Source organism: Momordica charantia (genome assembly GCF_013281855.1).
Source record: "Momordica charantia cultivar OHB3-1 chromosome 10 unlocalized genomic scaffold, Mcharantia_2.0 BLBB01000010.1, whole genome shotgun sequence".
Classification (NCBI taxonomy): domain Eukaryota; kingdom Viridiplantae; phylum Streptophyta; class Magnoliopsida; order Cucurbitales; family Cucurbitaceae; genus Momordica; species Momordica charantia.
This window is the reverse complement of record NW_028275158.1, coordinates 11,376,061-11,389,743: the sequence shown is the minus strand read 5'-3', so window position 1 is coordinate 11,389,743 and position 13,683 is coordinate 11,376,061. Positions and strand designations below refer to the sequence as shown.

Below are 13,683 nucleotides of genomic sequence, written 5' to 3'. Positions count from 1 at the left end.
AGTCATAAAACTTTAAAAATATTAAACATCTAATGATAGTGGAAGAACTTATTAAATAAATATTAAAGTACAATAATTAATTTATTAGATACATGTTTGAAAATTCATAAATCAAACCTAAAATTTAACTAATTATTTATTCTTATTATATTCCAAATATATGTCTCCTTTCTTTTCTAGGTTGTTAGTCTTTTTTGTGTCTAAGTCATTTACTAAACTTCCTCTATAATTATTGTATTATATACTAACAACAATTTAAAGAAAGAAATACTTTCTTGTAATTGATATTGAAATATTATTATTATTAAAAAAAAGATATTTATTGACACGACCCGTCCCAAACACCTACCAGTCTTAGAACGAGTCGTTTCCGTCCTCATTTCTTCTTCTCTTTTACTTTTGCAAATTTTAGTTTTCCAAATAACAGGACCCCTAAACAATTACTAATAACCCAGAAGCCGGAATTAAACTCATTCATACAAATCTTTTATAGAGGTGGATAAACCATTTTCTCCATCTTTTAAAGATACTTCTTAAGCATAATAGAAAAACCCATAAACTATTCTTCAACTCCTATCTCTTCCCAAATCTTCAAAAGAACAAGTTTAATTATCCCTTTTCATCGATTGTTTCCGTTGACTCTTTAATTCCAACTTCAAAATCACCTTCAACGTCTGATTTCAACTTCTGCTTCCTCAACTATCGTCGCCCTATATTTTTCTTGTAGCCCTCTCTCTCTTCAATTTCACACCACAAAGGGTCTTTTTTTTCCGTTTCCTTTCTTTTCATTTTTTTTATTTTACTACGTGTCTACATACACATCACACACATGCATCACATTTGTTTTCACTTTCCACCTTTTTAGAAGAAAAACTAACTTCTTTTTCTTTTTTTTTTTAAACCCAAAATGACGAAAATATCCTTACAAAATATTACCTCCTTTTTTAGAATTTCATCCTCAAAATTCAGCCGCAACCATCGAGCAACTGAGGGTACTAAATAGACATCTGATAATCACTTTTTCCAAGTTGCCTCTTCCACTGCTTGGTTGTCCCAAAACATCTACTAGTCCTAGAACGAGTCGTGTCAACTACAGACCCCGACTAGCTATGAAGTCTATAGTCAATTTCTTCTTAACTTTGACCTGAACTTTGATTAATAATCTCTGAATGGATGCGCAAAAATGAAATAATCTTTACAGAACAACCTCTCTTACATCTATTCTAAACTTTATTAATCAAAGTTCAGGTCGAAGTTGAAGTTGACTTAAACACCATAGCTAGTCAGGATCTGTGGTCGGCGTGACTGGACTAGTAGGTGTTTTGGGACTGGTTGTGTTATTTATAGTATCCATATAAATAATATTTGTTATGGGACGATAAAAGAAGAACGGACTAAGCGACAGAAGCAAGGACTAGGCCGGGGAAGAAGCGCATGAACCAGGTAAGCACCAAAACCTGTCGACCCGGGTCGACCAGGCCTTCTCGGCCAATGGCCGAGAACCTCCTTTGGTTCTCCTCGACTTTTGTGCAGCCCCATCTGAACCTGCCATTTCTCAACCCTCGATCCGACATTAGCCCCACGATGAAACACATAGGTCCGGAGTCTATATCTCCTAAGCATACTAGGATTCGACTTCTGTAAATCCTAAAGAGATTAGGAATCGACTTCTATAAATAGGGAAGTAAACCAAACCCTAAAGGTACACTGAAATACGCTACAAGTCCCTACTATTTGCTACGCCTAAATATCCTACTCTTCATACTCGACTACTCCGATTCTGACTTAAGCATTGGAGCATGTGTGGCAAGAGCCATTTCGGTCTTTAGTGTTCTTTTGTTTTGCAAGTCTCGTCGATCCACTTTTATTCTAAAAGATTTGTGCGAATTTGGCAGAATTCCAAGAGGCCAAATTTCTGCATTATTATTATCTTTATTTTTAAACCAAAAAATGAAAATAAAATCTTTTTATATTACATGCTTCTCTTACTCCAAGTTTAGTATTAATTTCTATGGAGAACAATGAAAATAAACGTACCAAATTATTCCTTATCATTATTTGATTTTCTTTGATTTTTTTATTATTTTTCTTTTACCACGCGGGCGGATTCAATAGCAAAATTTTTTCAAATTCAAGCCTGAATTAATTAATAAGTTTTAAAATATCTAAATAACTTAAATTTAAGTTCCAAGAAGATATACCAGCACAACAACAAAAGTTATAGAAACGCTACAAGTTACTCATGTGTCATTTTTTTTTCTTTATTTTGTTTAGTTAAACCATACGTAGAGTGAGAATTCCAACATTTGACCATTATTTCGAGAATATATATCATACCCAATTGATTTATGTCTAGATTGACAGCTAGTAATCGATGTAAAAGGTTAAAATATTATTTTGGTCCTTATACTTTAAACCTTAGTTCATTTTAGTTCTCGTACCTTAAAAATGTTCATTTTGGTCCCTATACTTTAAACTTTAGTTCATTTTAGTCCCTATATTTTGAAAATGTTCATTTTGACCCTTGTACATATAAAAATGATCATTTTAATTCCTCTTTACAAAATTTTAACACAAATTTTACACATAACAAAAATTCTTTAGTATAAAACAATGTTTACATTTTAAGAAATATATTGATTTTAATGTCGTGTTGAAATTGTGATAGAAAAAATGAGATTAATAATAAAATTAAGGAACCAAAATGTTCACTTTTTAAAAGTACAGGGACAAAAATGAATATTTTGAGAGTACATGGACTAAAATAGACTAAAATTGAAAATATATGGACTAAAACGAACATTTTGAAAATATAGAGACCAAAATGAATCAAAGCTGAAAGTACAAGGACCAAACTAGTATTTTAACAAAAAAAAATTCATTTCTTAAAATGTTTTTTTCTTTTTTGGTACAATTTCATAAATGTTATTTAATATATAAAACATTTGATCAAAAGGATCGTAGTTTAATTCAAAATCCAACGATAATGAAGAATACACGCGGAAGAACAAAAACAAAAATAAATAAATAAGAAAAAAGAAAAAATAGACAACTGTTTTTTTAAAGAAAATTGGCAAGTTGGCAACACACGGGTGGGAAGTTCGCAATCCACATTTCTTTTGAAGAAAATTTATAAATATTTTTATTAATGGAATTTGAATAGACAACTGTTTTATTTTATTTATGATGATTATAAAAACTAAGGTTGCAATTTTTTGCTAATAATTAGCTAGCAATATTAATAATTAATTTGTTTCGGTTAGACAAATAAATTGAATTTCCTCTAGTCGACTATAATTGAATATTTAGAATTCAAAATATTTACTAAAATGTAATGAAATTTTTGTAATAATTTATATAAATAGTATGTGTGTGATTCATTAAAAATGAGAGGGATAATATAGTCTAAAAATCATTTTTAGAGATGCTTGCTTTTTAATATAGTGTAGATAAGAAACTAAATATTTTAGTTGATATGTGGGATGATTAAATTGTTTTATTGTTGTTAGTAAGATTTCTTTTGAATCTTTTAACTTTGTCCCTTTTGTCCTAATTAACTATTAAACATATTAAATTATCAATGCTAGTGATTTATAATATATGTCCATGATAATATATAGTTGTCTCTTCACTCTAGTCTTTATGTATCATGAATTATTAATTAGTTGTATATATGTACAAATTAATTTTAAGGGACATATTAGGTGAGGGAATGGGTTTACTGAAAGAAGAGAGAAACGGGAAGAAATGAGAATAATATAAGTATTCAACCTCAGAGAATGTAAGTATAACCGTGCCTTATTGATACTAAATTAGGTTTGGATTGTGGAGCATCATGAAAGAAAAAATATGGCTGCTATATAGTTTTTATTTTAATATATAACATTATTTTTTAATTATTCTAATAAATTTATTTATAGAAGTAGTACAAACAAAGTCTCACATTGATTAGGAAATAGAATAGATTCAGACGATAATTATCTCCATTAATATGAGATTTTTGGGTGAAATCAAAAGCAAAGTCGTGAGAATTGATACATGTAAATAAATTAAAAATAAATATTTTTTAAAAGTTGATCAACATTGATTGAGTGGAAATTTGAATATCAGACTTCGTAAAAGGTTACTTTATACCTTAATTAACTCGATTGTCTTAACATAATCTCACGATGATGAGGATTTATTAAAAAAACGCATTATCAATCGAATAAACTTATCCCATACTATTGAAGATAACTCGTTCATGAAGCTTAGGCTGAATCAAATCATAAAAATTCACCACTTAAATAATTAAGTGAAACTTACCCATTCATCCATACAATTAGGAAATTAATTTCCATAAACTTCAGTTTCTATAAACATAATGTGCCAATATAAATGCATATAACATTATATAAATAAAATAAATTAAAATATTATTTTGGCTCTATACTTTCAGCTTGATCATTTAGTCCCTTTACTTTAAAAATATTCATTTTTGTCATTTTAGTTCCTGTATTTTAAAAGTGTTCATTTTTTTAACTGTACTTTTAAAAATTAATAATTTTAATCCCTCTTTGCAAGAATTTATCATAAATTTTACACATAACGGAAATTCTAGTGTAATGTTTACATTTTAAAAACTATATTAATTGTTGAAATTGTGATAAAGAAATAAAATTAAGAATAGAATTAAATGACCAAAATGATTATTTTTTTAAATTACAAAGACCAAAGTACATTAACTAAAACGAACATTTAAAAACTACATGGATCAAAAGGAACCAAAGTTGAAATTAGAAAGACCAAGCTCATATTTTAACTGATGAAATATATAAATCCTTTGATGATGTAACCATTCATATAGTTTCCGTTGTAGGTAAGTAATGGTAAAGACTTTTTATAAGACATTATCCAAAGTATAAAAACTAAAATTCAAAAATTCAAAAACCAACAATAGACTAAATGCTTCATTCAAGTTAAAAGAATGCATTAAGAGGAAATAAGGAGCTCTACTATTCATCGAGTGAGTATTCTCTTCTTTATTCAATCAAGTTTAAATCTTACAACCAAATTAGAAGTAAAAAAAAAAAAAAAAAAACCATGTTATCCCATGCTATATATTTACATGGAAAAAAGAAAAAAAAAATCACCTTTCCTCGGATCTTGCGACCAGAGAAGAAGAAGAATCTCTTGTTTATACAAAGACCCCCATCGCTATTTAATGAAGTTTCAGTATAATTTACAATTCCATTCCAAAAGATTTAAAAAAAAAAAAAAATCCAAATCCAAATCAAAATCAAAATCCCAAGCTATAAAATGGCAGGCAGCAGAGTTTCAGCTGTTTGTCTAAACAAAGGACCAACCATTTTCAACTGAATCAGCGGATGCAGTTTCTGCCTTCGGAGTCTTCTTAGAGAACAAAGATGATTTGCTGTCAAAGAACGACGAGAATGGCTGTGGCGAGGAGGGCTTTTCATTTGAATTCGGGTTTCTCGGGGAAGATTTTCTTGACTGTCCATCCTTGCCAACGAAGTTCAGACTCAGCTTCTTAAACCGGCGTTTCAGCTCGCTTGCTGTCATGTTTGATTCTTCTGGCTGCTTCATGGTCTTCAGAATTTCCTCTGGATTCAACATCATAGTCTCCACTGTTTCATACACCTGTTCCTCACAATTAAGAGAATCCCATCTTTACCATCAGCTTCAATCAAAATTGTGGTTTGATGCTAGTAAATAAATATATAACAAAATTTGAAAAACGCTTTTGATTCCGCCCCGTTTCCACTGCACTCACGGCTTGGCTAGCAGACCAGCTGCTAGCGGTAGTGGGAATTCTCTCGTTACTTGGTCAAAGACTTGTTTGGATGTAAGATCTACTCTACATACATTTAATTTCATAGAAATATACTTTGAAATCTCATCAGAGCTAACCTGACAAATATCATCAACTTTGTTGCTCCAAAAGCTTCCTTGACAAGTTGCTACAGCATAGTCCTTGCACTCATAAAACAGCTTTGACAAATTATTATTTTTACCCAATTTTTCCTCAGCCATTATGAATCCTAGACCAAGCTGCAACAGAACAGAAGATAAGATAATGTGAGAATAGATAATGGTATCAGAGTGATAATTGATAGCTGACTAATTTGAGACATAAAAGGATCTTTCTAGTTACAAATATTCCAAACATGAAGACCATTAATTGGAAGAAATTTTATTTTGTAAGAGAAGTTTCAACAATTAGTTTTAAAACTCCACGAACTAAGATACGAAACTTTCACTGTTCAGAACCAAGCATATATCTCTCACAAGGAATGCCAGAACATATAACAATTACATCGCCATTGCAGGCTTATTGAATTGTATAGTGAAGAATCTGATTGTTTATTACTTTGTAGGACTAATACTATGCTAAAATGCTGGGCTTCATTCTTTTGTTTTTTTTTTTAGCTTCATTCTTGAGATCCAATCTGCTTAAATTGTTACTTTTTTAGATGACAAGATAAATTCGAGCTCTCCCGGTGGGCATAATATAAGATAATATGACGAAATGTAGTAATTATCAACTTACTAAAGAAATGAAAAGTGGTTCAAACAGCTCAGAAGGTGGCAAGTCCTCTAGATCATGCAGAATCCCTTCCCTGCATAGTATCAGAGTTCAGCGACACCATTTCAAGATCTTCATCTGTTATGTATGGAGCAAACAAACAATAATTTAAATCCTCCAACTTACACAACCAAATCCTCATCAAAGAGTGGTGTTTGTTTAACGGCAGGCACTGCTTTTGATGTTTCCCATAGTTCACGCCATAAATTACCTGGTATTGACAGAAATCATAAGACAGAGCATTATGGCATGATTCTCGATTCCCAAGTCCCGATACAAGGCTATTATAACTAGGAATCACAAGACCCAATTACATTCATCCACAAACGAATGCTCCTAATTAGTAACATTATAGCCACAGCATGCCAAAAATGAAGAACAGAAACAATCCCTTAATTTGAAGTTTAAACCCAGTATCCACATTCCAACTTATGAGAAATATCAGCACCAGGACAAAATTAAGTCACAGTGGACATCAGATAAAGGGCTACACCTTCTTTTTGCATTCGACTACTAAGTTGACCTCTTGAATCACTACCAACTGGAGAATCTATACTATCACTACTCGGGTCAGGTTCTGTCCAATCAGGAGGGGAGTGCCATCTTACAAAATCTTCCAAGATACAGCCAGGATTGGCAGCCTAATTAGAAGTAACTGCAAAGTTAGTCTACCAACACAAATCATCACAAGTATTCGGTTTATCAGTATGGTAGACAATACATATTGACAGTAAAAAAAGTAACCTTGAAAGCTTGCATGTCTGAAAGAAGCTGAGAACATCCAGCACCCACACTGAGCATTGGAGATTATGCAATTGTTAAGCAGAAATACTAAATGATATACTGATCAGACTAAAAATCTGGCGTGCAAATAATTTACCTTCCAGTTCGAAGAACAAACTCCTCTGTTTCTTTAATAACGTCTTCTGTTAGCAGAGGTCCTTCCTACAGTTATTAGTCCCCAAAAAGTAGGTTGGATTAAGCTTTTACATTCATCAACACTGAACAAAAAACCAAAATATCATTGGCATAACCTGTGTAACAGGAGAGTAAACTGCTTCACCAGTTTCCAACATTTTCAGGTCACCAAATGGGCAATCAGCACCCAGTCGTAGTGAAAGTTCCCCGTTATTAAGTTTAGCATACAAAACAGAGTTTGCAGGAACAGTGTCTTCAGACGCTCCTGATTCAGCATTTGAACTTGCCCTTACCACAGCATCTAATGAGTCAGTGGCTATCTCATGGCGTCTTTTGCGGGAGACACAACAATTGATAACCTGCAGTCGCTGATATAGAAGACATGAATTTAGATCTGGAATCTCATCAATTGGAATGCCAGGTATATACTGCTCCTCTGACCAAAATCTTCTCATCTGCAATAATAAAATGATTCCAAACAAACTTTATTAGTTACAGAAAAAAATGGTTGAGCTATCAGGTAACCATGAACTATGTTTTCGGAAAGAAGAAAACATGTGTAAATTCAAATTCCTTTCATCCATCTTACGAACACAAATTCTTCCTCCAAAATAAATAAGCTATCTAAATTTTTTTGGAAAGCTTGCATTAAAAAAATGTATTTTCATTATTTGTAACCATTCCTTAGATAACACATTCAAGATCTACAACGTGAACTCACTTCATCAACAACTCTGCACCAAAAAAGTGTCATTTTCCGTAGGGTTCTAAAGCTTCCTATAACTTCAGAAATCTTAACAAGAAGGCTATCTGGAGGAGCACCATGAATATCTCTAGGCAAGGATGTCACAATTGTTCCCTCTGAAGCAGAGCCAAAGCTCCTTTTGAGAAAATCTCCCTCTGCGCATATCTTGCAGATATTACAATGGAAGTGAAAGATCATTGCAAGAAAGTATGCAAGAAATTACAAGAATGGATTGTTGTTGCTCAAGTAAATCCATCACATATCACCTGGGATGTGCATGTACCTGCATCAAAGAGTGAACAAATCAAAGATTGAATCCTCGCATCATGATGAAATTCAGTTGAAATCTTTTCCTCCTTTTCACGAACTACCAATGCCCTCACTGCAGATAGACTCAACCCAGACTTCTCCCTTGTGGACGAAGAATCTCCTGATGAAGCAAGCAAACTCTTCATTGACTTGCACTTCTTTCCAGCCCTAGGTCAAAAGTATGGTTATTAAGGTAATTCGTCAAATGAAATATCAGTAACAACTTGCAATGCAGACTTATCAAATAGTTTATAGGAACATATCAATAATACCACCTGAACAAGGCTACCAAGTGGAAACAAATGAGGCAGAACAAATTCAACGCTTGGGAACCAAGTATGGGGGGCATTCTTTATCCTTTACTAGAAAATAGTTGTGCTAATACTAGATCAACCAAGCAAAACAAAAAAAAAAAAAAAATGGAAGCAAAATTATTGAAAATGTGAGAGAGAGGAAACTCACTCAACAGCTACAGCCAACTGCTTTATAACTGAAAAGGGAGGAATACTAGTTCGGTCAATCGCCAAAAAACTTTCAACTGATGGAATTACTTCTGCATTCTAAATAAATATCAGACTAGTTAGTATACGAAAAAAATCCATTCAACAAGAATCATAATTACATCACAAATATTATGATTAATTCAGGATCCGTCGACTATAATGGTCAAAGATACCTACGGACTCTCCAATGTTATGGGGTTTTCTTCCAGTTTACCTGATCTGGAAGGCTTGAACAAGGTAAATCCTTTCCTAATTGCTAGTGTAATGAATAATCTTTTCTTCTAATAAAAGAATAAGTTCAATGTAACATTAAGATTCGAATCCACTTACTACATGCCATGCTAGGTAAATTAGAACAATAGACATAAGACAGGTTCAGACGAAATACATCTTTTTCTGAACCAGAAACAAGATTTTCATTGATTAATGAAAAAGCCATACAATGTTCAAAGATGGTTCAGACGAAATACATCAGCAAACAAAATATATTAATGAATGTTTAATACCTTTGCTTCAATATCATTTTTCATGTTCAGCAGGTACAAATTCTCATCATAAAATGGTACAGACATGGTTGGATTTTCAACTTTTTCAGTATCCTCAACAGCTTTCCTCCCTATTCGTATGTTCTTGAATTTATCTTGCCAGTCGTGTTTAGTCCCAATGTTCGACGGTCTCCACCTAGAGTGCTTCGGCTCGCTGTGACTCTGAAACATCCCACATTGCACGAAAACAACGAAATTATTTTACAGCATCCACTTTTCAGATGGTCTGTTACTGATTCATTATATATGCACACTGAAAATCCTATTGAAAAAATATCCAGACTAAATGCAGATTATGAACGACCAGAGTTATAGACATTTCCACATTACATTAAAACGGAAAATTACATGCTCTGTATTTTTTTTCCAAGAAAAGTACAAAAGCTAAAACATCCGGTCAACCTGATATCCACTTCAGCTCACCAAGTTGACCCTTCCCAAATAAAAAAAAGGTCCTAAACATTTCCCTCTTTATCTTACCTTCTTTCACAGAAATCGAAACAGAAAACCATAACATAATTGCTTTAATTCTGCAAAATTGACGGCAATGGGCAACAAGGAATAATGAGCAGCTTTGATAATAGATTCTAAGGGGAAGTCAAATTGGTCAACAGAAGCAGGAAGAACGAATTGCAACTCCAGAAGAGAAGAAAAGAGAAGAACAACAACTAGAAGCTTACCTTTATCTCATGTTCGTTGGTGGAAATCTGTTCGTGGGGTGGTGTGACCAGATCCTCGGGTAGTCGTTTATCAAAATCTTGAGCGATTAAGGCAGCGGAATTGAGAAGAGGGAAAAGGGGATTAAGAATCCAAAAAAAGGGGGAGCAAATTTAGAGAAAGGGGGGATATTGTGCGTACCTCCTCGATCGGACTTGAAATCGAAGAAAACTCGCTCCGCTTTAGCAGCCGCGGAATGGAAGGCAGTCCTGGCTTTGGAAACAAAGGAGGGCGGGGGCGCCTCCATAATCCAATGACGCTTGCAAAAGCACACAATGGGAAAAAATGGGTGCGTCAAAGAAAGTATCGGGATTCAAATTGAGGCATCTGTCCCTTCAAACTTCAACCAACACAACAGATTTTTGGCTATGGAGCTTGGAGAATGGCCGATAAAAATCAGGACGCCATTGTTGGTAAATGCCTATGCTCTGCCTCTCTCTGGATGTCACCTTCAAAAATTACATTTTAAATTCTCTCTTTTTTATTATTATTATTTTCTTTTCATTATTGGAGTGTGTTGGTTTTTTCCTTTTATGATTGGTTCTCATCATGGAACTCATATGCCTCCATCTACATTGTAAGCTAAATAATAAATATATGATTTTGTATAGTGTCAATATCAGCATAGTGCAACGGATGCTCGGACCAGATGGTTGTATGAACTTTTGTGCTTTAATATAGAATAATATTCATATATTTCATTTCGAAATTAATTGACAATAAGAGAAATAAGATCGAAAGTTTAAAAGAAAAAATCAATTTTGTTTTTGTTCTAATATTTTTCAATATAATTCTATCGGTGAATATTAGAACATGCTAACTTACGTGACACAATATTTAAGATCATTAAGAGAAGAAAACTCGAATTCTTTGCTAATTTCTTAAAATTTTTGAAGAAAGATAGAAATTTCATAAATTCACTAGTATTTTCTTTTCTTTAAGTACAACATGGGGTGGGGGATCGAATTCAAAATCTCATGGTTGGAGGTATATGCTAATTACCGCTTAGCTAAAGCATAAATTCACTAGTATTATACCATGTAAGTGTATTATCATTCAATGTTAATATTTACAAATGGTAGGTCAGAGGGAATGAGTTCAAATCATAGTGGCCTATCTAGGATTTAATATCCTACAAATTACCATGTCATAGGATCAGACGGTTGTCTCGTGAAATTGGTCAAGGTGAACCTAAGCTAGCCTGGACACTCACCGATATAAAAAAAATTACAAATGGTGGGGACTAACTTGAAAATTATTAAAATATAAAAAAAAATTAAAGTGCAGCTTTTTAAATAATTAGGACTTAATCGAAAAACACTCAAATTAAAATATATATTTAGCCTAGCATTTATGTATCGTTATTTATATAAATGATTTTGGTAGAAAAAACTTCACTTCTGGAGAGGAAGAAAAAAAAAAGAACGAGAATGATAGGAACTATAAATGTTGCTATCTTATCATGGCAATCTCACCATTTTTAATTTGAGAAATTATCTCTAAATTTATGAAACCATTTTGTAATTAATTTTTTCTGTAATAACTCCTTGGTTGCAACTCAAAAAAATGAGTATTATATCCAAATTTATCAAATTGTTATAATTCTAACTCAACTATTAAGTGAGTTTTATTTTTTTTATTTTTAGCAACTATTAAGTGAGTTATAACGATAAGGTTTAATTGCGATATTAGTTTTAGTAGTACAATATGTAGCCAACGTACTTTTGCCAAACAAGATTGTCACCCACATACTTTCAAAAGTTCACTCCAAAATTAGAACCACAATAATTCCAACATGCTTTCAACATATTCAATCACAACATCGCAACAGCTTACATAAATACAACATAGTCATTCACAACACATTCATAGCTAGAGCCAATACATTAGATAAATATTCAGAAACATAATATTCAATAATAAGAACACATAATGGAACAAACAAACAAGCAAACTTTCACATCAAACATACAACAAAAATCCTCCCAGGTAAGATCTACTTACACAAGGGTGTTTTGAAGCTCCTAAATTTTGTCAGAATTTTCCTAATACAAAATACATCAGGAAATTGCGCTCAATGACCTAATATTGACCTCGTCAGATGAGATATGCTCACTTTTTGAAAAACTTGTTATTCTAAGTTTTTGCTTGTGTCATGTGAAATTACATTTTGCCCCTTCCCAACTATTTCTTCATTATTTTTTTTCCTTTTGTTTTCTATTAAGTTCATTTTTTTAGCCAACCCATAATTCCTAAATCTTCTCTTTTCCAAAATTTTTTTGGCCATTTTGTTTGGTGAATTTTATTCCATTTTTATTTATTAACTATTTCTTCTTCTTTTTTTCTATTGAGTTCAATATTTTTACAAGAATCTCTCAAATTTCTCCAAGTAATAACATAATTTTTGCGCTGTTAATTTTATTTCATTTTTATTTGTTCACTTTAATTTCTTTTTTTTCCTTTGACCTTGAAATCAAAATTTAATTTTTTTCCCCACTCGAATTACCCACTTTTTGCTTCACTTTCATGTTTTCTAAATTATTTTTTTTTCTCATATCTCTACCTCCTATTGCCACAGCTGAGACGACTTCTCCCATTCCAACCTTGAGAGTCATCTCTCCAGCTTCAAGCTACCTCCAGGAACTAATTCCCTGAAATGAAGAACAAACATGGTTACTGGCTCCTGAATCAAGTATTCAGGCTGAATAATCGTTCTCCACTAATGATACGTGACAACTCAAGCGTATTGAGCTACTCGAGCCACAAGCCACTTGAATCCAATCATATAGTTGGTTCAACCCGAAAGGCCAAGGTTAAAGGGATTACCTTTGCAGTCGTTACCTTGAGCAAACAAATGACTCACTATGCTCGAGGCCGGAAACACTCCATGAGTTTGATGACCAATCAAACAACCATGCTCCGAGGGGTTCAAATACGAAGGCCTAAGTTCAACCACATAAAGGGATTCGAAATTTGAGAGGGATTTGCACAAAGCAAGGAAAGAAACACTCAACTCTATTGATTCAATTCGAAAATTCTAAGGTCTCTTACAATGGAGGGGAACAAGCCTATTTATACGCTAAGGCCCTTGGCCCTTTAAAGAAAATAACAAAATTAAAAAAGGAAATTAAAATTGATAAATTCCTAAAAAGTCTAAAACTTGCCTAAAGATGAAATTTAAATTTGACAAATAAAACAATAAATCAAAAATAAATCCTAAATCAAATCTCCCGAGAATAAACCAAAATCATAAGGAGAGACATTCCTTATTTGGGAGGAGTGGGCGGCAAGGTATGGCTGGTAAGGGTGGCGCACGCATGAGCGTTGGAGTGGGACGCGCTGGGTGGGCGGCATGGGCGC

The 13,683-nt window shown here is 32.9% G+C and overlaps 1 protein-coding gene across 1 annotated transcript; it reads right to left on the bottom strand.

The window, feature by feature from the left end:
* Positions 1-4,997: 4,997 nt before the first annotated feature.
* LOC111019274 (Rab3 GTPase-activating protein catalytic subunit) lies at positions 4,998-10,781 on the bottom strand. Its single transcript, XM_022295617.2, has 14 exons — positions 10,465-10,781; positions 10,287-10,363; positions 9,568-9,768; positions 9,021-9,118; positions 8,533-8,726; positions 8,226-8,404; positions 7,621-7,959; positions 7,467-7,531; positions 7,331-7,379; positions 7,080-7,227; positions 6,713-6,797; positions 6,551-6,620; positions 5,911-6,051; positions 4,998-5,640 (listed from the first exon to the last, which is right to left on the bottom strand). Exons 1-14 carry the CDS (start codon positions 10,568-10,570, stop codon positions 5,329-5,331), a joined length of 2,064 nt encoding a protein of 687 aa, XP_022151309.1. The 5' UTR covers positions 10,571-10,781; the 3' UTR covers positions 4,998-5,328.
* Between the last annotated feature and the right edge of the window lie 2,902 nt (positions 10,782-13,683).